At 44.8% G+C, this 26,590-nt stretch overlaps 1 protein-coding gene across 2 annotated transcripts in view; it reads left to right on the plus strand.

Moving 5' to 3' along the window:
* Positions 1 to 26,590, plus strand: part of LOC125708848 (voltage-dependent R-type calcium channel subunit alpha-1E) — a 149,491-nt gene that overhangs the window by 43,495 nt on the left and 79,406 nt on the right. For both annotated transcript variants that reach the window (XM_048976693.1, XM_048976694.1), the window contains 3 exons: positions 10,331 to 10,596; positions 19,757 to 19,863; positions 20,633 to 20,772. In XM_048976693.1, the coding sequence (XP_048832650.1) occupies positions 10,331 to 10,596; positions 19,757 to 19,863; positions 20,633 to 20,772 (513 nt within the window). The remainder of the gene's footprint in view (positions 1 to 10,330; positions 10,597 to 19,756; positions 19,864 to 20,632; positions 20,773 to 26,590) is intronic.

Below are 26,590 nucleotides of genomic sequence, written 5' to 3' on the forward strand. Positions count from 1 at the left end.
GTCACACAATAATGACCGAGCTGGGGAATCCGGCGGGGGCAGACATACACTATATGGACAAAAGTATTGGGACACCTGACCATTAAACCTACAGGAACCTTTATGACATCCCATTCTAAATCCATAGGCGTCAATATGGAGTTGGTCCCCCCTCTGCAGGTATTACAGCTGCCACTCTACTGAGACGGCTTTCCACAAGATTTTGGAGTGTGTCTCTGGGATGTTTTTGCTTATTTATCCATAAGAGAATTTGTGAGGTCAGGCACGATAAAGAATTGGCTTGCACTGTCTGTTCTAGTTCATCCCAATGATGTTTGTTGGGGTCGAGGTCACTTTGTGCCTGAGTTTCTGTCGTTCCTAATTGCTTCCACTTGCAAAATGCAATACAATAATACCACTTACAGTTGACCGTGGAATATATAGCAGGGAAGAAATTTCACAAACTGATTTATTGCATAGGTGGCATCCTATGACTGTACCATGCTTTAATTCACTGAGCTCTTCAGAACGACCCATTCCTTCACAAATGTTTGTAAACCTGACTGCGTGGCCAGGTTCTTATACATCTGTGGTAATGGATATGAAAGAAACCCCTGAATTCAGTGATTAAGAGGTGTGTCCCGATACTTTTGTCGATATAGTGTATATACATCATTAACGAGACAGACGAGAGACAGGTGTGGACGGTTAGTACATTAGGCTAAGGTGATTTTGGCATGGCCAGCAACCTCTGCTGGCCAAATGGAAACATGATGGGTTGTTGGGACACGTCCTGATAGAATATCTAAATAGTGCAACTAATTGCAACATAAGTTTTGCCGGTGGGCTGACAAAGTGGCCACAAATCTGCAGGGTTTTCCTTGCTCTATATCTGTCTCCTGCCCTCACTCTGCGTGTGTGGGCTTCATGTATCCTTCCCATGTTTGTGTGGGTTTCCTCCCGCGGTCCAAAGAGCCGCAGTTAGCCGCAGAGCTGTCTCTAAATTGCCATTAAAGTGTGTTTGTAGCGGGGATCCCTCTGTTATGTCCCATGTTTCTCTTGAAATAAGCTCCAGGATCGCTGCCACCTGGAATTGAATAAGTGATTACAGAAAGTCGATGTACAGCCCTCCACTTTCTGCAGTTCAAATTACAGTTACATTTATTTGACCATACTATGTTTTTCATTAATCATCTGTTCAAAATCATAATAAAGATACATTATATATATATATATTGGAGTATGGGAGTAACGAATGTTGCAGTAAGAGCCTGAGATATCATCCCAGTTTTGCTGCCAAACAACCTTCTTTGTTCCCACGCGTGCCCCCGCCCTCACCGGTAGCCCCCACCTCCCCCTGCTTGCTGTTCATGAACATACTCATGGCAGGAGAGAGCTTTGACTTGAACTTCCCTTGTTACCTCAGTGGTTTTTCACAGAGATGGTCTGGTTAGTTCTTCTGAGGATAACCCAGTTGTTCTGACTTAAGTAATCATTAGACAAAAGAACAAAACGTCTTCCCTCTCTACTCCTGGAATGTCTTCCTTGAGCCAGCAGAAGCTGTGGACCATATTCCGGTGACTTTAAGAGCTGGTCTCCGCCCTCACCATCACAGGCCTGCTTACCGTTTAGTTTGAACGCTCCGAGAGGCAGCCTTTCCCAGATATCCAGCAGACGAAGAGGAAGGCGCAGTGCAAAGGGACTGGCTCAAAATGAATTTCATGACTGGATTTTGAGCGAGTTGATGAAAAGGTCAACTTTGGCCGGATTGTTTGATCTCTGACATCTTTGCTGTAAACGAGCAGATAGTGCTGATATACATGCAGGCAGGTGTGTGTGTGTGTTGGGTAGGCACACACGTCTTATCACCATTAGTATCTGACAGCATTTGTGTGTCCTTTTCAGCTGTTCTTCAGGTGTGATGTCATGGTCTTCAGCTTTGATATTTTTCTTGCCATGATATGATTGTCTATGAGTAGCATTGAAAGTGCTTTCAGGCACAGGTTCAATCACCAGCAGTTTCCCGTCTTGACTGTTAATGCCTTAGCAATTCTGTTTGGTCATCCAGCGGGCTGTGCTTGAAGTGTTTCACTTCAGTGAGCAGCTTGTAAGCACCAGCAGGGGGAGCCAAAGATCTAGGCATGCAGCCTCATGACCCAGAATGATGTATACCTTGAGCAATGCTTACAACATATCCTGAGTATTAATGACATCTCTCTCAACACTTAATTCTGTGAGCCTAAAGGTAAAGTTTGCAGTATTTCATATCCGCGTCCATAGCAGTTTCCCACATTTAATTAGTATTTTTTATGTAGGCCATGTAATATGCGGGGGCGGAATGGTGGTCCAGTGGTTAGCACTGTTGCCTCACACGTCTGGGACCTGGGTTTGAGTCTCCGTCTGGGTCACATCACATGTGTGTGGAGTTTGCATGTTCTCCCCATGTCGTCGTGGGGTTTCCTCCGGGTACTCCAGTTTCCCCCCACAGTCCAAAAACATGCTGAAGCTAATTGGAGTTGCTAAATTGCCCATAGGTGTGCATGTGTGAGTGGATGGTGTGTGAGTGTGCCCTGCGATGGGCTGGCCCCCCATCCTGGGTTGTTCCCTGCCTCGTGCCCATTGCTTCCGGGATAGGCTCCGGATCCCCCATGACCCAGTAGGATAAACGGTTTGGAAAATGGATGGATGGGTGTTGTATGTGTCTTTGCATGGTCCTTCCATGGTCAAACTACATGAACTTTGGAGAACCTTTTTGATTCCCAAATATTTTGGGAACTTGGTATCTGAGCTGGCTTCTTGTTTGTATTATAATTTGTTACTACAGTGTCATTTTGCAGAGTGCTGCCATGTCTGAGACGGTAGTCGCTAACATACAGCATATTCATTTGAGACGTAATTATGAATTTCCAATTTTTAAAAGGTCTTAGGAACTGAGGCCGATCAGCAGCATTGTTGTCGCTGCCAGACGGAAATCTCGGCATCTCTGTGGAGCAGATTCTGGACAATGTGTACTTTTACTTTTGTCTCATTGGTATGCATGCAAACATCTAGGTGTTGCACGATCTTGCAGACTTGCCCTTCATTCTAAGCTCATCCTGTAGTTCATGAGTCACTCTGCTATTGACCAACGGTTTTATGTAGACTGCAGCTGTCAGGATCCCTAAACCTAGGGACGGGCCTGATCAGCATCAGTGCCTCCTTTGGCTGGTTCGTGTCCTTTTCCCCTTTTAGTGCCACATCACATAATCTGTGCAACACTGCCATCTACAGGTGGGGGTGTGAATGAGAGAAACACACTGTGGGAGCTGTGGGCAGTATAAGGTGTGGTGTGAGGTGTAAGAAGGTCAAAAACGGTCCAAAATTCCCCCAGCATGCAGAGCAGTCAGTGCTTCACTTCTGAGCAGTGAATAGATAGATAGGTAACGCTTAAACGCTAGGAAAATGGTTGTCTTTAGTGTTGCTAGGTAACTCAAGGAAGCACCAAAACGCTAATTAGGACTGAGGTGAATATTCAGTTCATAGTTTCAAACATTGCAGAAGCTTTTCACTTAGTGGTTACAGAGGGTAAGCATAAAATAGGCATATAAGTGAGGCTCTTATCAAGATGGTTTTAACATTTGTCTGTAGTAGAACAAGTTGAAACTGAAGAGATGAGTTTATCCTCCAAAACATCTTTAAAGTGGGTAGATATCCGACGCATCTGCTAATCTATCTTCCAGTTGCTTATCCTGCTTATGGTCACAGGGGTAAGAAACACAAACCATTAAAATGATCTATCTCTGTGGCAGGCTGTCTGTGTGTGGTCTTGCTGTTGTAAAGTGTTTACTTTGTATCTAATGCTGTCTGTCCCTTGAGTGGAGAAAGGACAGGACATATATAACTTACCTGCTGGTCAGACGCACTTCACTGAAACAAAAATGCGAGGAAATATCGGACGTATACATACGTGCGGCGAGCTATTTATGGGGGCAATTTGAGCCTGCTGAAGGCTACGGCAGTAATTTCTCACCTGGCAGCTGAGCATTTATTGCGATTTTGGGCGGACTCCTCAATCTCCGCATCAACTGCAACCGCAATTCAACAATTCACAGGGTGTCGTGTCAGGTTCCACCACTAGAGGGAGTTTGCTTTAGTCTTACCCTTAGCTAGGGGAAGTGCCAGGTCAAGCACTGACTTTATACATAAGTGACCAATTTGATCCTTATACCATTTACCGGGATTATGGGAGTGTGCTCACCGAGATGCAGTTTGTCTTTTAGAAGCATCAAGAAGGTCAAGAGCAGTGCCAGTTGAAGCCCATGCGGACCCCTTGGCATGCTTCACTGCAGCACTGCTCCCGGAAAACTTTACCCCCAGTTTCACTTTGCCTTGGACAGTCTGAGAAGGTGCCCCCCCCCCAACATGTGGAGTTTGCATGTTCTTCCTGTGTCTGGATCGGCTTCTTCCAGGTACCCCTGGTTCCTCCCACAGTCCTAAATCGTGCCTTACGCTAATTAAGATACACCCCTATACCTAACACCCTGCCCAGGCTGCCCCCTGCCTCATGTCCTGTGATTCTTGGGATGCTCTTAGTTTCCTTAGATGGACTGATCAGCGCAAGGACTGAATACTTCAGCTGATTTTTAAAAGTGTCAGCAGCTGTCCCGCCTGCAGTGCAGACTAGGTGACCCAGCTGAAGCTGAGCAGGTTTGGGCCTGGCCAGTACATGCCTGGGAGACCTACTAGGAAAGCTGGGTTGCTGTGTTGGTGTGGTTTGCCCATTCTGTGGTCTGTGTGGATCCCAATAACCCAGTGCAGTGAGGGGGATACTGTGCTGTAAAAAAATGGTGCCATCCTTGTAATGTAAAACTGACCGATGTCCGATGTAAAACTGAGATCTTGACTCTGAGGTCATAAAAGATCCTTGGGCATCTCTGTGAAAGAGTTAGGGGTGGTACCCTGACATGCTGGCTAAAATCTGGCTTCCTAATCACGTCCTGTAATTTATCGGTGAATTCTCTCCTGCCCCTTTCCCCACCTTAGTCACCGTGTGGTGAGAGTACTGGTGCAGAATGGCTGCTATTACATCATCCAGGTGGGGGCTGCACAGTGGTGGTGGTTGAAGTGGCTCCCCATCGCTTCTGTAAAGTGCTGTGGAGATCTTGAAAAGCACTATATAAGTGCGACATTCATTCAGTCATTCATAAAAAGGAATCCAGCACTGAAGCCCAATATGCCAATATGTACTTTTACTTACCTTAAAAGACCAGATGAGTTTATTTTGCCACTGTGTTCCTTTGGCTGTGAGATGCTCCTTAGCAACAGCCAAGTCCGCCATCAGATTCTCACGTCTACATCAGCTTCCCATGTATAATCTTAAACATGCTGTCACTCTCTTCAGATAGTTATACTTAATTGTAATCTTTACAGGAAAAATATTCTTTTTTTTCTAGTGAGTACTTCATTTGCAGCACCAGATCATTAAGTGGTTTGCAAAGTCTTAATTGCACATATTGGCAGTAAGTGGACGGTCCGTCCATAAAAAGGCAGCCATCCGTCGGCCGGGAATACGGCGCCGTCATTAACTTCCCCATTAGGGAAATGTGCTCCCTGCCAGAGAGGTCAGGCAAAGAGACGGCGGAACGTGGGCAATCGTGAATTGGAAGGTGTATTGTCGCCATGGAAACTGCTCCGGGGACAAAAAAGAACGAGACGCTGCGTGTCGCGGGAGACACCCTCCCGGTGGCCCTGAATGATGGGATGTGGCACTGAGTGACATCACAGCACTGACCACGCCCCCTGCTAACACCACTCAGGCCTTTCTGCTAATCCCAGTCCGCTTCTCAGTTCACCAAAACACAAATCATGCATTACCTCCAATCTAAGCTTATCACAGCATATATCTATATATAAACATATATGCTTATTGACTGATTACATATTGAGTTTATTGAACTGAGTTTTATAGAGGCATGAAGCACAAATGATATTTTAAACGAATGTTTTTGTAAACCTTCGCATGCATATGATTACATTACGCAGGACCAGCTCGAGGATGAGTTCAGTTACTGTAACATAAGTGTTTCTCTATTTCCTTCAGCATAGTGGCGTGTTTTTTAATCCCTTACGACTGAACAGCACACAGAAGGGCTCCTGTCTGCCCGCCCTCTGTTGCCCGTCCCTGGTTCTGTGTAATTAAAGCGGGGGTGGGGGGGCTGGTTTCGCTCCTCGCCGAGTTCTCTCCTTTGGCCCAGATGGTCGCAGCCCCCCTGGCAGATTCGGCCCCCCGTGCGGAGGGTCCGTGCCCTGTCCTGTTTTTTGGATGAGGGCTGTGTCTTTTCTGCATCTGCTTTCTTCTCCTTCCCCCTCGCTCCCCGACGGCCCCACGGACTGTTTTAGTATCTTTTCCTCCAGCACCTGCCTGTAATTTAGCCTGATTATTCTGACTGCATTTCCTCATCCACCCTCCCTCCTCTGTCTGCTTTTTCCCAATGAGCTGAACCTCTGCCGATTCGCACACACGCGTTGTGTGGGGGTTTCTCCAGCTATGCAGACAGGCTGCCTGGGGACTTCAAATTGCCCACGGTGGGTGACTGTGGTTCTGTGCGTGTGTGTGACCATCCTATCCAGGGTGTACCCCGGCCTTTGGCCTGTGCTGCCTGGGATTGTGCTGCCTGGCAACCCTGACTGGGAGAAGCAGATGGATAAACAGGGGTTCTGTTCAGTATCTTTTGGGGAGCAGGGAGTGGACATTAGTGTCTTAACTCTGCTCATGATTTTTGTGTAGTTAAATTTATGGGTAACACTGGATGTTTAATAAAGCTTAACCTCAGATGTTATGAACTGTACAATCGGGGATTTTCATACGATGTCCTCACATCTTTTCAGTAACGTTTCTTCTTGTTTATTTCTCTTTTTCTCCCTGGTTTTGCCGTAAAAATTAAACATTTGTCTCTCCGTCTGCCCACCTTCAGGGCGGTGTGCCCTCGGTCAGGGCAGCCGGTTATGAGAGACAGGCTCTTCAGGGTCGGCCCTGCAGTGCAAACAGAGCCAGCAGCTGTGATATCCTTTCTGTTGGGTGCCTGCTGCCTGTCATCGGAGGCTTTGGGCAGAGAGCTATGAAGCCGCGTTGACACTCACCTCCCCCAGAGCCGCTGTGTCGGCCTCCCTCCTGTCCCAGCATTCCCGACAACATACATCTGGCTTTTTTCTTCACCCCCCCACCCCCATCACGAAGTGTTTGCCTGACAAAACCGACGACTGGGTCTCCTCACACCTGTCGCTGTTCGTTAGGAGAGCCTCTCTGTGGCAAATGGTTTATTTAGCAATCCGGAATGTTCTGGACATCCGCTTTGGGTTCTATGGCACGGCAGTTCTCCGAAATATAGAGATTCCCGGAAGAGATCGCAGAGCAGCACACAGACTAACGTTATATTTAACGTCCAGGTTTCTAACTAACAATAGATTATTCATCAACAGGATTTAGATTGTACCACTGGGAACATCTCCTTCCTTGGTTTCGAGCATGATTTTTGTGGCTGTTCTAGGTAGACATAGAACTGAGAAGGTTCAATTATTCTCTTCCATTAGCGGTTGCCAGATATGATGCTCTGAAACACCAACATAAGTCTACTAGAGGATGCATTTTTCAGATCACTCATCAAAAATTTGTAGACACGCATACACAGCATCACCGGAAGATCAGCACTGCATTCATCTTAGGGGTTCTTTATGTGGAAGGTGGGTGTGTGTAGGGTGTGGGCACGCAAATAAGGAGTCAGTGTGAAGGGATTTCACTCTGTATTCCCAAGGTTTATCGTGAGTTATCTCCCTTAAAAAGCAAGTGAGTCTCAAAGGTCAATTTCCCTTGAAAAAGTGCATTTCTGGTTTTAGCTCACAGACAGCAGTCATAAGATGCATCTCCTCTTTCTATTTTTATATGCCTGGCTGTACTGCTTTCGCTGTAACGGCCTGAATTTCCCATGACCAATCCTGCCTTTATTAGTGTCACCTAAGCATGACATTAATTTCGGGTTTTCGCCCCCTCAGCATGACTTCTGACTTCCTCTTTCCCCTCATATTGTCAAACTTTCAGATAAATGAGGATCATTCATTTCCTAATTGGACCCCCCCCCCCCATGCACTTCACAGTTGAAGCATCCTGACCCAATCTCTTTAATCTGTGTTTGCTTGTTTCTTTTGACAGTTAATTCTCTGCTTAATAAAACCAAAAATGATGTGGTTCCTTCGCAGCTTTTGGGTTGTTCTGCAGTGATGTAGGAGCATCCTGGGGGGAAAAGGCCCCTATCTTAAATAATGGCGATGCTGGAGCCTTATTAGCGTGGAGCTCGTTATCATTGCTGACGTGCTAATCCTCACTTTCTATTCACGCCAGACTCCGGTCTTAACTTAACATTAACTTAGGATGTGTTTTTGTGTCACTCGCGTCAATTGTGGAACCTATTTAAAACTCATTATTCATAATTAATTGCTTTTACTTAATGTACTTAACGTACGAATCTTAGTTTTGTTTTATCTGACAGCTTTTCTGACCAACACCTTAATGTTAAATCCTTAAGAGCATTAAATGAAATGCGCACATTTTTTTGGCAGGATTTGCCAAACCATTTTATGGTTAGGACATCTAGATTAGTAACTCACCTTGCGCAGGCAGCATGCCCATTTGTGACCCGTCGCCACGAAATGAGTCTTAAGTCGCACTGGTAGAACTGCACCCATAAGACTCATTTCGTGGTGATGGGTCACATTTATGACCGCTGTATACCAGCTCTCTCCGCCCGCAGAAAAGGACTCATTGGAAAGTCCTGTTATGTTTTGCGCCAATACCTTTCATCACGTCCTTATGTGGAAGGGCACCATGTGAATAAGCGCTAAAATGAATAGCGAGCTATTGTAGATCTGTTACTGGCATGATTGTCACTTCTGAACGTGCGTTGGGGTGCAGCGATGGTGAAATTTGCGTTTAACAAGCAAATGCGTAAAACCATAACATTAATATAACAATATTATCATTTTAATGATTTCGTCCAATACGCAGTATATTTTGTTTCTCCAATAATATATAAAACGATAATCCTCAGTGTCAGAAGTCTATTAGACGACTCATGAATCAGCTAATATTTATACTAAACTATTATCATAAAGTAAACGTGTTTCTTTAATCAGTGGATACCAGTGTAATGCCATTAGTTTATTACTATTATTATTGTTAGGTTAGGGAAAATTAGTTTGACCTTTGAAAGATCCCATTAAAAGGATATCTCCATGGTTACCGTGCTGTTTAATTTTCCTTAAGATGCGGAACGTTGTATTAAATAAATTAGCACTATAATAAAATGATAAAAAAAATCAATATGGAACGGAGGTAGGAGAAGGGACAGCCTATCCCTCCCCCATCATGTTTTGTACAGACGATTCGTTTTCGTTTTTCATGTGAGGTGTTTTACATCGGCTTGTCTAATGAAATAGGTGCATGAAATCGCCACCCTCCGGTTTATTTGGAATATTTCTATATTAGAAAGCTTGTTGCATTTCAGCTGCTTTACCGTACTATTAGGTGAACAGTGCAGCACTGGCACTAGAAGCATAAGTTAAGCGTTATGATAAGAAAGGGCTTTTTATGATCTGGAGGTGATGGAGGGGTTGCATTCAGTTTGGGGTGGAGAGGAAGAGAGATCGGATTGCAAGATAATAAGCCATATTTTGTGCTATCGAGCAACACTGGGAAAAAACAAGCCAACTTGCGTCTTTCGTTGTAATTGTGCAAACGGTCTTCTTGCAAGCAAATGTAATTTAACTGGGAAGAGCAGTGACGTTTAGAGACTCGTAGGAAATAACGGGATTTGGACGGTGAAAGCCCGCAATTGGTCTTCGACCGGGATTGTCATATTTAAGGGGAAAGATCTATGGTTTGAAAGAGTTTTGAAGTGCAAAGAAACTTTTTCCCACTGTTTTACGGCCCATGTGATGTGCTGCAGAGAGAGAAAAACATTAGACCCAGCGTGGATTTGCGACTGGATGGAAGATGCGCTACCTGAATTTCTCCGACGGACGAAGGCGCGCTAGAGAGAGTCTGTCTCGCTTTCCTTAGAAAAATCATACCGGAGTTGATGCAGAAAAAAAGGCAAAAGATCCGACTTTGTGTTTTAAGGGATTAACACCTTTTCATCCTGTTTTTTTTTTGGGATGCGATCATGCTAACCCCCGCGGGGTGACTAACTGGGGGGAGAATCATGGACTGAAATAAGAGGGAGCATTTTTCCTTCTTGAATCCCGTGTCACCCTGCTGATCGGTTTTCTTGGGACTAATCCTTCTTTTTCCTCTTCTCCCCGTTTGCTCCTGTCCTGGCAGAATGGCCCGATTTGGAGACGACGTCCCCGGCTTGCTGGGACCCGGGGAAGGGGGATCGGAGCGCAACAGGAACCGCGAAGGAGCTGCGGTGTCTACAGGTGGTGTTTCACCGGCGTTTAAGCAAACTAAAGCGCAGAGAGCCCGCACCATGGCCCTATACAACCCCATTCCCGTAAGACAAAACTGTTTCACCGTCAACCGATCGCTCTTCATCTTCGGAGAAGACAACGTTGTTCGAAAATACGCAAAGAAGATCATTGAGTGGCCATATCCTTTTAATATACGTTGGTGCAATATCCACCACCCCTACAACAAACAGGTACACAATGTATTACTGCTGCTTTAAGCAGTACTCATATACTTTCTGGTCTACTTATTCATCAATAAACAGTAAGTACATCCTGAATATTACTAGTACTATGTGGCCACCAGATTTCAGTTTACCTGGATGTATAAAATTGGTTTACCAATTCACATATTTCGTACAATAAGTGTTAAATCTGCGAAAATCAGTGAACCATTTAATATAATTGGTTGACTTTTGGTAATGTGTCTATAGTTTCTGACATTGCTACGGTGGTGAATGTTTTTCAGCATGTTCGAATAGTCTGCATCTGGGCTACTAAGGAGGCTATGATCCGCATCAAAGTTAGTGCCCACAACTAGACTACTTTGCCACCCATAATGAAAAGGCGATTAATGTGACGTTTGTGGAGGGGAATCGCGCTAAATATTACTCGGATTCCTAGGTGAGTGGCACAGTTGAATTGAAATTTAACATTGTACATCTCTACGGTTTCTCCTTAAATTTTTTTAACTTTTATTTAAAAAAACAAACAAACTATATTTAGGAAACGGGAGCAGCAGTAAGACGGCGCAGTCAGGATTTCAGCACCAAGGTCAGCAGCGTCTCTCTGGCGTTAAAGCAGAGGCGAATTCTGCTCATAAGCCCACACGCATCCAGATCTGTGTTTGTTTTAATTGTTCATGTGTTGTTGTGCTGCACTATAAGGGGGAGGAAATGCATTGCGATCTCAGCGGGATCTGTTGCTCCCTCCCCCAGCCCATCCGTTTACACCCGGCCCCAGCATGCAGGCGCCGTCCTTCGTTCTGTATTCCGCGATCCTGCACCAGAGTTTTGCCTGTATTCAGGCGGCGTGTGCTGGGCGTCACTCGCACTAAGTGTGGCTTAATGTAAAATGGCTAATGGAGGTCATTTGCCTATCTGGTTTATTTCCACGCAGAGTGCCTAGAAACGGTAAATCCGTTGATTAAAGCACTACAAAGATAGTTTTTGGTCACATGCTTAAGTGACACGAGTAATTGTGAGTCAGAGTCAGGCGTTTGTCGCCGTGCTCTGTCATGGGTGGGTGACGCCTCCGGATTTGGCAGGTGCATCTTTCCCACCCCCTTTTTTTGTTATTGCGCTCCTAAATCTTTAATTACACCAAGAAACAGTCTGTCTCGAGAACACAGTATAGCTTAATTAGCAAACAGAGGAATAGAAAACGAAGAGGGAGGCTAATCAGAATTCTTTAGTCCGCCCGTACAAATGGAGCGCCCTGGGTCTTAAACGCAAACGTCACTTATTGCCCTCCGCCCCCGTAGGCGTAGTTAAGTCCGATCACTATTCCAGCCACCACGCCAGTCTTCCTGAAGAAAAAAAAAACTGGCAAACTTGACTTAAACTCTGATCTTTTCAATAGCTAGAAACGCATCCCCCCCCCCACGACTACAGACACTAATTTTTAAATAATTTTCTATTAAGAGCAATCGCAGATTTTCATGGGTGGGATTTGGAAAAAAAAATTGGCAACGCTTTGAGGTGGCGCAAATAACTTAGTTATTCAGTTACTACTCAAGTAATGAACTAGAATAATTCCTGGATGAAAACATGAACCATCATACCATAGTTACATATACACTACTGTGGATTATATTAAAGTTATGAAAAATGCTTCACAGTATCTAGTGTTCATTTGGTGAAATTGTTTAATCCTCTTTTGCAAGCATTTTAGGTTGGCTGTTTTATTTATGTAGTAGGCACACCAGTTTCCGTATGAATTAAAACTGAATTTAAAGACTCATTAAGTTTATTGCGAGCGGGCTGAGTACCTGGGTTACGAACCTGTTCCTGGGTTAGGAAATGTTGGGTTTTCGAATAATTTGCCTCCTGGATACTAAAATTAAAAGATTTAAAATATACACTTTATTCTGCCAGCACCCAACACATTACTTGAAGCTTAAACACTGATGCTGTAGGTAGACATGTGCAATTCAGCGGTGTAAACGCTCTGTGTGATCGCACACAAGCTCAGGCAGGTGTCCCTGAGTAAGCAACAGCTGTTCAAGCCTTTAGATGTAGAACGTGTAACTCCAGCAAATGCAGGATGATGTTAGGAGTGGTGTGGTGAATGATGTCAAATCTCCCCCCCCCCCCCCCTCACCTCAACCCCCGTCTCAGACGACTGAAGCCAAGTGAAGTTGAGGATGGGACATTTGGTTACAAATTAGAGAGAGAGAATATAACTCTATCTGATGCTGTTGTTGTACGTCTGAGGCAATGTCCAGCTCCATGTTCTAGGTTTGCCTCTAGGTTTGTGGTTCTCAAACTCTGCCCTGCTTGTTTTCCTGCTATCCCTGCCCCCCACACAAGTCCCAGCTGTCTTTCAGCATCTGATTGGCTGAACACACCTGATCCAGGTAATGAGCAGTGTGTAGGTCAGGGATAGCTGGAACACAAGCAGGACAGTGTGTCCCGAGGACCGAGTTTGAGAACCACTGCTGTGAAGTCTCTGTACTCCATGGTTCTGCAAGCCCCTCTCATATTAGCTGGGCAGATGTTACTTATCAAATCTAAACCCACTTTAGAATGCATCATTAAAAAAATACCTGGAAAATATTGGCTATCAAGCCCCAGAAATGATTTTACTACAGAAATAATAGGATTTTTATTGTCACTTGTCATTTGTAAACCCTATTGCCCATCAAAGGTTATAGGCATAAACTTTCTGCTTCACTGTGTCACTGATCTATTTCTAATAATATATTACCATACATTCTACTTATGGCACTTAGATAAACTTGCTATAAATGAGGGATATATTTCAAAATGTATTTTCAAGGAACAGGCAATGTCATGAGAAGGAGATTCTGCTAGCTTTGTTTAAACAAAAAAAAAAAATCAGTTCTCATCTGAGAGAGAAAACATCGCAGCTCGATCTAATGCAGAAGCTCTCGGGGCATTTCTGTCAAACATTTTGTTGAAGTGTGTCTTCAGCGTTGAGAAATACAACTAGCAAGTGTAAAAACAGCTATCAGGGTGCAGTCCCATTCGTTGGTGGCAAAATCTATTTACTTACTCAATCTTAATCTACTTACTCAGATTATGTTTTGTTCACTGTTCATTAAGTGATTATTAGGTGCCTTTGAAGAGTTTTGATATTAATGTGTGATGTCTGGTAGACAGATTATGGTTTTGGCAAAGCAGTGCGATGTCTGTTATCACAGAGACAGTGAATGACGACCGTGGCCAGATTTACGTCTTGGTGTTTGGGAGAATCGTTCTTCCTGGGTGCTGGAAGAGAGCGGATTAGACACGTTTATCCGAATTATTATTTTTTTGTTTTGATGGAACTAATGAGTTGGTTACACCGGGGCTCAGCTGTTGCTAAGATCAGCCGATTTCTTTGGTTTTCAGCTGTAGCTTTGCATTGTTGATATGGAGAGTAAGGGGGACCCATTAGTTGGCTAATTATCTGGCAGGATATCAAAGTACTGCAGACCTCTGCCCACATTCCGGAAACCAGTGCGGTTTCTCAGTGTAGCCGCTGCACACCTGCAGAAGCCTGTTCTGTTAATCTCTCTAAATGCTGAGTAACATGCTGCTTAGTGTTTGCTGCTTCTATCACGGATATAAAGGGGCGAAGATATGCAGAGGGTTTGGCTTTTGCAATAAATTATTTGTTGAAAGCTTTTATTAATGAGCAGCTTGGTTTGTGCTTGCTGAAGGGCAGTGACGCTTAGGAGAGTGACCATCTCTGAGTGTGCCCCCCAATATCTCCCCCCCCCCCCAAGCCTCCCACATCCTCCCTGATGTCAGCCCAAAGGCCATTTGAGGCTCGCCGTGACACTGGAGTGGGTTAATGAGTGCAGGCCATTTCATTTTGGCACCTTGCCGCAGCCTAGTGTGTCACTGACATGACAACAAGTCCTTTGCTCTTGTGCTTGCGCCCCCTGCAGGAAACCATCAGAGTAGCTAGCTTGAAATGAAATGACACCTTTAGCCATATGTTTATAAGTATATGTGTGTGTGTGTGTGTGTGTGTGTGTATGTATGTATGTATGTATGTATGTATATACACACAGTGGTACCTTGGTTTGCGAGCACAATTCGTTCTGGAAACGTGCTTGTGACTCAGATTTGAATTCACCAAGCGTATATCAAAGCGAATTTTCCCATTAAAAATAATGGAAACTCCAATGATTCGTTCCACAACCCAAAAATATTCATATAAAAATGATTAATACAGAATATAAAGTTAAAATACATAAAATAAATTAACCTGCACTTTACCTTTGAAAAGAATCATGGATGGTGTGAAGGAGACGAGAGAGAGGAGAAGAGGAGAGTTATTTTGTAAGACGACTTTCCCTATAACTAACGGAATCACTGCTATCTGTTGGCTCACTGGAATCTTTTTCTTTTTGTGTGACTTTAACAAGGAACCTATCCAATGACAGCTGCTTTTGCCTCCTTTTCGATTTTGTGGAAATGTGGACATTGTATTGTCATTAAACAGAGTCATTGCTCGCACTGCTACACCCTTATTCGGGTGGTGCTTTTCTACTAAATTTTGACTATACGAGTGAGGCACGCCGACTGAGACTGAGTATGGGAGACGATTATCCACAATCCCGCCACGAGAGAGAGAGGGAGAGAGAGAAGAACCATCGGCTCAGTTGTAATTACGTGATGCTAGGCAGACAAAGCGTATACGTAATACTCGTATTGCAAGACCTCGCTCGTTTATCAAGTTTAAAATTTACAAAAAAATTTTTGCTCATCTTGCTATACACTCACACACCAATTTACTCGCAATCCAAGGTTTTACCGTATATACATACAGCCTTTAGAAAACATTTTTTTTGTTATTATTGTGTCATAACCTGATGCCTGGGTGCGCTAGATTTGGTTTTCTAATTTTCGGCTGATTGCTGGCTGGCTGGTGATCAGACATCTCTCGATGGATTTCATTTGTGTCTTGTTTTATGTAATTAACTTTGATCCACCAATATTACACCTAATGATGCAAAATTGGTTTTATACACAACCCCATTCGGCTGTGAGGAATCCGTGATGATCTCATGTGAAGTCTCCAATGCTCCTGCAATTAAAACTAGAGGCACATATAAACAAAGCATGAAGACAGAGATAAGACATGAAAGCAAAGGCTTCTTTGAATGCTCAAAGAGACTGGCTTATTTGTTATGCTGGAGGCAGAATTATAGACTCTGTCAGGACTGACAGAGTGAGATGGGCTGTCTTGACAGTACAGGAAGGAGTTATTTCCTTTGTGCTTTGAGATTTCACAGGTCGTGGTGGTCTAGAGTGAGAAGTGCCCTAAACAATTTAAACAGCTTGTGGCTTTCTTGCTATTTTATTCATGGTGAAGTCTCCCAGGTGTTTAAACCATGTGCTTAAGGGTCCAGTCTTGTCCTACTGTCCACACAGCCAGAGCTCGAGTTTTCCATTTATTACTTCACCAGAACTGGGACCAGTCAGGTGTATTCTTGTGTAATTTTAGATCTGGTGTAGTTTTAGAGCCAGTGCCTGGTTTTGGCCCAGTGCTGAGAATGTCAGAATTCTCAAATATCACCCTGACGAGACTCTGAATGGAGTTTATGCTTGGAAGTGTAGAGTCGCTCACAATGATGCCCTGTAAACCTGCCGGTGTCAAAAGATCTCACAGATGTGCATGCGAATCCACGGGGTTAATCAGGCTTTAGCCCCTCAATTAAGGGGGATAGATCGACAGGACCTTTCTGTGCCCCTGCGAGTGCTGTCAGGGGGGTGGATGTGGGGGTCAATTATGGGGAGCAGAGGAGTCAAATTAATGAGAAGTGTAAGCGGTGAGGGGGGTCACAGGGGGCAGCCAGCTGGTGAGGGCCTGGTGGGGGGAGTTTACCATTGAACCAGTTTGGGGGGGGTCTGTACCAGGTCCTGGGCTCTTCAGAGTGGGGCAGACACTTCCTGGTTTAAGGGGGACACCATCGCAGAGATGGTCACTATCACAGAAACTTACAAAACGCAGTTTACCTGCAAATATATATTAATTCATTCTCCTAGAGGCACAAACCAGCATTATTGTTGTAACACATTTTGCTCATATCATGGATATTGAATATGAAGTGTGTATATTTATTTACCCTTTGTGGATATGATATGAAACATTTTGGAAAAAGGGAAGCCCCCCCCCCCAAAAAAAGGAAGGCTGTAATTTCTGCCTGTCCTGGGGGGCTCCCTGCGTGGAGCCAGGATGCAGACGCATCGGCTATCAGTCATTATTACGAGTGACACCTCCAGTCCAGCGGCTGCCCAACAACGGGGGCTCGACCCGACGCAATGGGGTGTTTATCCACACACTGGGCACAGCTGACCTTTGCTTGACCTTGTCTGGCTCTGACGGGCCTCTGGGGGGGTGTGGGAGTGTTGATGCCAGGACAGCAGGATGGAATCCCAGGACCCTGCTAACGTGGTTAAAGAGCTAACCGGTTAACCGCTTGGTGAAAAGCACGGGTGACGAGATGATTTGGAAAGCCCACCTCCCCGCCCCCCCGTTCGTCTCACTTCGCCTACCTCAGCACGTCAGCGAGCTGTGATTTTAATGCAATTAGGCCCGAATCCAGCTTGTAGGTAAGATGGCCGCTTGCGCAGACGATAGCCGCGCCGCACCCCGTTCTCGCCGCCCATGCTATTTTTAACCTGGGCTGTCAGCGTGAGGCGCCGATCCCAGAAGCCCTTATTACAGGCCCCCTTTGTGAGCAAGTGGCACCACTTTCACTGACTCAGATGGGGGGGGGTATTAAAACAGAATCGGCCATCATGGCCCCCCCACCCCCCACATCTCCAGGTAAACCTCCCCCTGTTCCCTCCAATCGGAATTAGCGGTCCTCAGAACGCCAGCACACCACGCCGGTAATTCAGTAACAAATAGAATTAATAAAAGGAGGACTGGGCTGATTCCTGAGGTTGTTACGGTAACATGGGGTGGCGGGGGGGCTGCAGTACATCTGTGTCTTATTAAATCTCTGACTTTTGGCTGAGCAGGGAGAGAGCCTGTTGCCGTGGATACGGCTCCTCCACCTCGAGGACCGTTGGTGGTCCTCCATACCGTTGCCTGCTGGTGTCTCTGAGGGGGACGTGGGGTCTGGCCGCAATCCAGGGCCGTCACTGGTAACACTGGTGGGGGGTGGGGGGGTAGGCTGGGGGTTCAGTCAGTGACCAATAGGGACGCACAGTTCCCCCACATCCCACTGGATAATTGTTCAATGTTGTTTAAATATTCTCAATCCTGTGGTGTACTGGTAGTATGAGTACATGTTTAGTTTTTTCAAGCCTTAATAAATTGAGAACAAGATGCTTGATGATTCTTCACGTGATCCAGGAGTTAACACATCATATATTTATTTTATATATATTTATTTAGAAGACCCTTTTATCCAAAGCAGCGTATATCTTTGAGTCAGATAGCAGCATCCCTGGAGCACTTGGGGTCTGACAACCACAGGATTTGAACTGACAACCTTCGGATTACCGGCCCTTTAAGACCCTCAGAGCCATGTGCCATATCATGTTTCTGCTCTTAGTCACACTCTTTATTTGTTCACAGTTTTTCCAATATTTCCACATTCATGCAGGATTTTGTAAATGTGACTTCCTCAAGATCTCCGCCTCGGCCCTTGTTGTTACTTGTTGATCAGTCAGCGTCTATACAGGACCCCGATAACTAGAGAATTTCCCACGCCGACTGTAAGCCGCAGTCAACAGTGGCCCTTGGGAGCGTCCTTTATGAATAGCCCTTGAGCGTGGCCCTTGTCATCGGCCCTTGGGAGTGGTCCTTTCATCGGGCTTCGGGAGAACCTGGGCCCCCTTGTTCGGCTTTTCCTTACCTCTGCATCCGGCCTCCTCTGCTCCCCGGCCGCAGCTGAGAATGCAGAGGAGGATTCGCGCTCCGCCCGCCGCCTCCAAGCGCTCCGCCCGCCGCCCCCGAGCGCTCCGCCCGCCGCCCCCGAGCACTCCGCGGTTCCCCTTCCAAAGCCGGCCTGCATTGCTGAAGGGTTTTCAGATCAGGTCCGAGGGAGGAGAGCGATGCTGCATCCTGCTGGCGATGCCAGATGGCTGAGGGGGAATTTTACATATAATTAGGAAGATTATTTTCCTCAGATAATTTTGAATGCACTGTCATGCTTTGGTGGTCATTATCCCCCTTTTCATTCCTGTTGTAATTTTATCTGCATCGTTCAGTGTGAACCTCATTTAACTCGAACACCTCGATCCTTCTCTCAGAAATAATGCTCAGCGCACCAACTTAAAACTTTCAGCGTGAATTGCCTTCAGACATCAAACTGCCTTTATCATGATGACTCATTGCCATTCCAGAGCGCCCCAGCGCAGCGCAGTCCCATCTCAGGTGATGCCCGTCACTGCACTAATCCAAAGAAAACGTCTTTGCTGTGAAATCGACTGGGAGTGTTCTGTGAAAGTGCTGTGCGGCTGTTTCAGGCACACCGCAGATATCTTGGCCATGGTACCCAATTAAACTGGTTTTGTCAAGTTGTCCCAGTTTAAAAAAAATAACTTGTGGTCTACACAGTGGAGTGGGAACATTATGGGTATGAATGAACAGACGACACCCAGTAATCTTTTTAGAAGGCTTTGTTAGAAGGTTTTTAAAATCATCTCTTAAAGACTAAGCCAAACGAAGGTGTAACGGAGACCCTCCCCAGATTACGATCATCCGTGTTACGATATTTTGCCTTTACGATGGGTATTCCAATTCCATTCTATTTTTCACTTTCAGTGCATTATTCAATAACTTACGAGATATTCAACACTCAACATTCAACTGTATGCTAAAGCTAGTCTCCTAAGCATGTCTAAGGTAGGCTAGGCTATGATGCTTGTTAGGTTAGGTGTGCTGTATTAATATGCATTTTCACCGTCCGATATTTTCACCTTATGATATGTTTCTCGGAACGTAGCCCACTGTAACCCAGGGAGTGTCTGTACTGTATATGCTGATGTTTATATTGCGTATACACTTTCCTCTGAGTGAATTAGTAACAAACCATGATATTACAGTGCATCTCAATGTCTTCCACGTAATCAAACGCAGACTTGCATCCTTGACTCTCTGCTTGCCACTCCGTTTGAGTACATGATCCTGTCCACCATCATCGCCAACTGCATCGTCTTGGCTCTGGAGCAACATCTGCCTGCTGATGACAAGACGCCCATGTCAAAGAAACTGGTGAGGTCACACTTTCCCTAAACGCGCCATGAAGGGTCCAGTGCAAACCCAAATCTGCATCATTTAACATCTAACAACTGAGAACCAGCCAACCATTATGTGCGCTGGTAGTGCCGTTAATTATTTATCTTTGATTAATTAGTCATGAGTCTCTGAGACTCTGTTCATTAAGTGTTAAACTCAGTGTACTATTTTCAGGATTTGTTACCTAAGTTACACCTCAGTTGATGAATTCCTCTCAAAGGAGAAGACTGTGAAGATGATTACGTGATCCTACGCAATCCGAGTGATTGCTCTGCACATTATTCTATATTAATCAAAGATTAATAAAAGAACCAAATTTTGCCTTACAAATTGATTAATATAATTTTAATTCAAATCTGTCCACTATTGCTTACTTTTTATTAAAGTTATTAGACAATTATTAAATTTATTAGAAAGTTATTAGTTACAAATAAGGAGAACATATTTTATTAGTTTTATTATCTTCCATCATTTCACCAGTGCAGAACTGAGTAATTTTAGTTTAGCAAAACTAACCATTTGTCACTATTGAGAAGTGTATTAGGTTCAACAGGATCTTAATCATGTAATTTATTTAATCAAATCATTTACCTTTAATAACTTAGAAATTGACAAACAGTAATAACAAGAATATACTGCCATTAATTAAAGGATTGCACAATGTACATCTATATACGCAACTCAAATGTAATTCTGAGTCACGACTTTATCTGGAGTCTGACGGATGTTTTTCTTCTTATTTTAGGAGAAAACAGAGCCTTACTTCATTGGGATATTTTGTTTTGAAGCTGGGATTAAAATCGTGGCCTTGGGGTTTGTGTTCCACAAAGGCTCATACCTGAGAAACGGCTGGAACGTCATGGACTTCATCGTGGTGCTGAGCGGGTGAGTGGCGCACGGCCACAGTTGCCGTGGTTTCCGTATGCTGTAGGGCGTGACTTCACAGGGAAGATAAAGGCCCCTGGACGGCTCATGAATGATTCAGGGGCCGCGCGGGAGCTTGCCGACTCAGTAGCGTCAATCGGACAAGAGCACCGGTAGCTGTAGCTTTCGATTACGCCAGTATTAAGTCATTTGTAGCCGGGAAAGGGCTCCAAAATGTGAGAGTGCAATGAGCTTATCCCCAAGGGCCGAAACACAAATCCAATTCTCTAAGTCGTTAGTCAGGCGAGGGTCGATCAGGTACAGAGCACTGAAGGGAAATCAGGGATTGTAGGTCGAGTAAGTAGGAAACGAGTCACACCCAAGCCAATCCTAAACCAGAACTAATACTCAATCAACTACTCAAAGGAGAAACAAGTAAGTACTCTGCAAGTAAGGCAAAGGTACGGGGGTTTAAATGGCGGCGAAGAGACACAGGGGACAACAGAGATCAAGAGAGTGGAGCAGTGCGTCGAGTATGCTGCTGGTGGAAGGGAGGGCTGACGATGCTGCGTGGGTCTGACACATTGAAGTGTAAATGAAATCTCATTCAAGCGCCTCTCTGTGTCGTCATACTTACTGTGCAGCCATATTCCCTGCCCCGGCATATTAAACATTTCTGTCTGCGGTATGTGTTCTAGCTGTGACCATGTTCTGTGAGAGCCGCCCTACAGTGTTGGTAGAATGAGTCTCCGATTTTGGTATCCGCACAAGCTGTAATGCCCCTATATTGGAGAACAGCGTGTGAATTCATCCTAATTGAAATGTAACTCTGAAAGCCCTGAGGACATGGACCCAACTGTCATTGCGTGCATAGACACGGTTAGCAGCAAACCTACCCCTCACCTGTCTCATTCGCAAAATCAGAAAGAGCCCTTTCATGACACTTTCATCAAGTGGCACAGTTGGTCTTTTCATTACAATGATTGCAAGTTAAGTACATTATGTTGAGGGAACAAAGGCAGAGATCCGTTTGGGAGGGGAGCCAAAAGCATCACTTAGCCACAGACTCGCATCCTCGAATGCTAGGAAACCAGCTAGTGTTCCGGCTTCTCTGTAACTCCCCTAAAAATATCTGTTAACACAAGTTCGGCCCTTATGACTGCAATATGGCCCACAGACTGGATGAGTCAGTCTCCCCTGATGCTTCCTCTCATACTACGATGAATTATAAACATATTACACCGTGCTGACTCACGCCCGATCTCATTCGCGTGGGCGGCTTCCTTTTCTTTTCGGGCTCTGCTCGCCTGCGCACGAACGCACGTGTAAACAGAGAGCAATGGAATATTCATCTATTCCGTAGCAGCAGAGTACAAAGAGACCCGGCCTCCCTGCATTCATGAGCGCGGGCTCGTCCCCAGAGAACGCGTCCTCTGTAAAGGCGCTCGGCGCATCTCGTTCGGGGAGGGCTTTGCAGCTCGTTAGCGGCCTGTTCCGAAGACGTTCGTCACATTGCGTCAACTTTATGCTGCGTTATCAGACAGATCATCCCCCAAACATGTGACATTCTACATTCAAAATAAACACAAGCTTTAATGAAATCACCCAGCAAAGGGCCCTCAAGGCCATTCTGTATGTATTAAAGTATTAACTGTTTCCTATCAGTGTGCCAAGCATAATATTAACCATTAGTATTTTAAATGTTTAATTAATTGAGCATTTAAAGTGTAATGGTTTGCTAAGCAGGCACGAATGGTTGTAATGTGCTATAAGAGTCTTTCCAGTAATAGGTTTCTATTGGATAATGCAAATTTAAAGCTGAGCACCATGCCTCCTGATGCTCATTTCGGTTGGATAAATGTAAGAGAAACAGCATGATCAGCCAATCACATTTTAATACGCACTGGGCGGGAATACCTTTAAAGGTCCCTCATATTTCAAGCCTTCCTAAAAGCTGACTTGGTGTGCCGGTGCTTCATGATCATAGGATTGGTCCATATAAGGGAAACTCAGGGTGGATATAAACCTATGGGATATGCAGATTGACCTGCTGGAAGTGGAACCTGGAACGTGGCTGTTGGTGTTGAAGGAAAGTTGTTTTTCAAGTGAACTTTAAGTGAGAAATTTTAAAATTGGCCCAAATCTCCCAGGTCATTTCCTGAAAGTTAATAGTCTCTCCCGGTCTATTCAAGGGTCTTAACAACACTTGGCGGACAGACCGTCAGCAAGAGCAAATGTTTTGCTGGTCGGAAAGGCATCGCGTTCCCTGAAGCAAAGGACTCCACAGACAATGCTGCCACTGACAATTTCACCTGTGTAACAAAAGCAGTTTTAAGCCTATCGCATGCAGCAGAGCACCTGGGGACCATGATGGGCAGGGGGCTGCGATTTCCCCGCTAACCGAAGCCCGACAAACACGGTGATCTGAGAGGTCAGGAGACACAATTTCAGTGCATCTTGGCTGGCGTGTTATTCTTAGGAAGGTACGATTTATTGAGAAAGGGCAGAGTGAAGTTGCGGTTTCATCAAAGAGCAGTAATTTTTCATATCGGCTGCATGTTTATCCAAATATGAAAGGTATTTTCTTACTGCAGACACTGTTACACAAATGGTAAATGTGTTATTGTTTTTGACATTCTTATGTTACTTTTACAAGAAAGAAATCCAGCAATTTTACAACAGAAGTCTTTTCTGTTGCATTTCGATTGCAAAGTGTTCCTGTATTTATTCGTCTGCATCTGATAACTGTATTAAAGGCAATTTTTCATTCCGCACTAAGGGATTCAATAGCTGTTCATGGCCTGCGTGTCACTAGTCATCAATGGTTTGTTCACGGTCCGCAGCTGTAGATTGATGTGAGGGGAGGTGTCTGCTTGACGGGGGCCTCAGGCACCGACGTGACGGGGAACGGAGTGACGCGAGGCAGGGGACAGCCCGAGAGCACGGACCAGCGCCCCTTGCTGGAGGTCGGGCGGAATGTCGAGAGCTCGGTGCCTGCAAAGGCCATGTGTGCGGAGTCCACATGTATCTGTGGGACACGTGACATGGCCGGCATGTTAGCTGGTGTTAGCGTAAATCTCGGCACGCGACTCACGCTTACGTACACATGTGGAAGCCTTTCAGAAGGGATCAGAGCCAGGCAGAACTCGTCATGATCAGTTTGGCATCAAGGCCAATCGAATAAGCACCCATGCATGCCATGTATAGCACATTCAGTGGGAACGATCCATCCTTCCCTTCATCCATCTCCCACCCGGTTATCCTGGTCAGGTGCATGTTGGGGTCTGGAGCCCCTCCCAGGTGGTACAGGGAACAAGGCTTCAGTAGGAATAATGAATATTTAAATGAACATAATGAAATAATATCGCAATAAAAACAGCAAAGGGAAGCAGATGTGCGTGATGCTCCTCTTCTCATCCATTTTGTTTTCCTTCAATATTACGCTCATTTTGCAGAAGGTTACAGTGATGTATGAGAATCCTGCAGCAGAGTAATCCTGTCTTCTATAGCTGTGCTGTTTTTCTCACTTTGCTATCTCCTCTGTCTCTCTCTCTCTCTGCTTTGCTCTCTCTCTCCGTCTCTCTACACACCAGCCTTTCAGCACCTACAGCAGAGTAAGAGGTTAAAAGGAGTTTATAATATACCTGCAGTGACACTGATTTCTGATGATTGGATTTTGAAGCATATTTACACGCCCCAACGTGGAGATAAAATAATTACCAGAGCTCTCGGTTTAATATTAGCTTACCGTAATATGACAGGCCAGTGTGATGGCTTACTAGGCCATGCCATGGACTCACATCTCCAGAAGGGCGGCTCCGATTGAGTACCGACTCCAAAAACAGGCAGTAGTGTGGATTGGTGTCCTGGACGTCCTCCATACTGGATAAGCAGTTATGAACTATGGATGGACAGATGCCAGTAGTTTTATTTATTGTGCGTTAAAAATGTTGTGTCAGGTGATGAACTATAATAAAATAAAATATACTTATAATTGTGCTTCTGTTACCATAACCAATAAACTTCCAGATCTCTTTTATTATTTTACTCATTATTACCTGGTTAATTTGTTTAGTATTTTACGGGCATGTATACAGACTTGATTGTTTTTTTAAGAGCACAGTGTAATACTGTTACGTCTAAAATACATCATCAGGAAAACATCTGCAGGTACCTTAACTTCTTGTATCTCCTCTCTCTCTCTCTCTCTCTCTCTCTGTTTTTGTGTCAATGTCTTTCTTTCTCTCAGACACACTATAGCCACTGTCAGTGCAGGCTGCCTCCTTATTAAGCAGCGATACGACTTCACGAGTGTCGCTGCTACTACTGGGTGGGTCATTAGCAGCTATCAGCCATTAGTGAGCAGGCATCGTCTGCCCGAAACTCAGGAGGTCAGAGTAGGTCTACCGTCGCATGAGGCCGGATCTGCCGAAGGGTCACGGACCACACCCTAGGGGTGCCTGTGGCCCTCTGCAGCTAATTCGGTTATTCGTACTCGCAGACTCATTGGGATGCGGGGAAGTGCTCAGTCAGGAGACACTGACAACAGACTGAGACACAGTGAAACAAACAGTAGCCCCTTAGTACCTGATTGATTTATGTTTTGCTGATTTGTTGAAGCTTTATCCAAAACAATTGACAATTTTTCACATTTACAATTAATTGTTTTATCAGAGTGATTCCAGTGAAGTATCTAAGGTATATCTTAATACAGCAGTGAAGTATCTAAGGTATATCTTAATACAGCAGTGAAGTATCTAAGGTATATCTTAATACAGCAGTGAGGTATCTAAGGTATATCTTAATACAGCAGTGAAGTATCTAAGGAATATCTTAATAAAGCAGACACTGCAGGGTCCCTGCTGTCAGTCTTCAAGCTGTGAGACCTACTTCCAGGCTTGTCAACTTTTGTCAGCTGGCTGGAGTGAGATATTCAATTCGAGACAGGTTTGCACACACATTTAAATGTATGTAACAGTTTTATTACCTTGTAGATAGACTGAAGGGTTTGCAAACTACCCCAACGCTTTTGATATAGCTAATTTTGGGTTTATAATGGAATAATATAGATTTGCAGTAAGATTTCTTCCATGTGAAAGTCAGAAAGCGTGAGTGTCATGCCAGATTCATGAAATTGGCAGACATGTAGTTCTTAACAAACCAGCTACCAGCTAACCCAGTCAAGCTGTACTTTGAATTGAACCCTCACATTATTGGTTCATGAGGCTTTTGAATTAACATATTGCGGAAATACTGCCATAAATCTTTCAACCACTATGCACGAGGGGCAGATTTCAACAAACGTCTTGAGTATGAGCAAAGTTACAAGAAGGGCAATTTCCACAGTGTACAGCAGGGTGTAGCTGATAAGTACTGTGCAGTCGGCGGGAGTGGGTGGGTAAATGGATTGGCAATAGTGTCTAAAACCTGTTATATCCTGGCTCAGGACTGTAGTCATTTAAATGTTACTTTGGTCTCTGTAATCTCAGGCCCAGTTGCAAGTGGATGGGCACCCAGAATGTTGAGGAAGAAGAATACCCAGTTACTAATGACATTAATTGGTACCCTTGTTCCAACACAGTCCCCTCCCACCTCAACATAGCGCGTGACAGTGCAGCCGCTCCTGACGGTGCCCCTCTGCAACGGTGCCAACTCAGACAATTCTTCCATATTGCCTCGTGTGTCATCGTATTTATTTACTGAAGACTGAGATTAGCTGGCTGCGACACTGGGGAAGGCAGCTCTATGGGTTGCACCAAACCTGGGCTGATTTTTCACGTGTCAATCCATGTTTTGTTTAGAAAACCTTTTAATGTCAGTTAGCACCGGTATCCGGACA

Source organism: Brienomyrus brachyistius, chromosome 15 (assembly GCF_023856365.1).
Source record: "Brienomyrus brachyistius isolate T26 chromosome 15, BBRACH_0.4, whole genome shotgun sequence".
Taxonomy (NCBI): Eukaryota; Metazoa; Chordata; class Actinopteri; order Osteoglossiformes; family Mormyridae; genus Brienomyrus; species Brienomyrus brachyistius.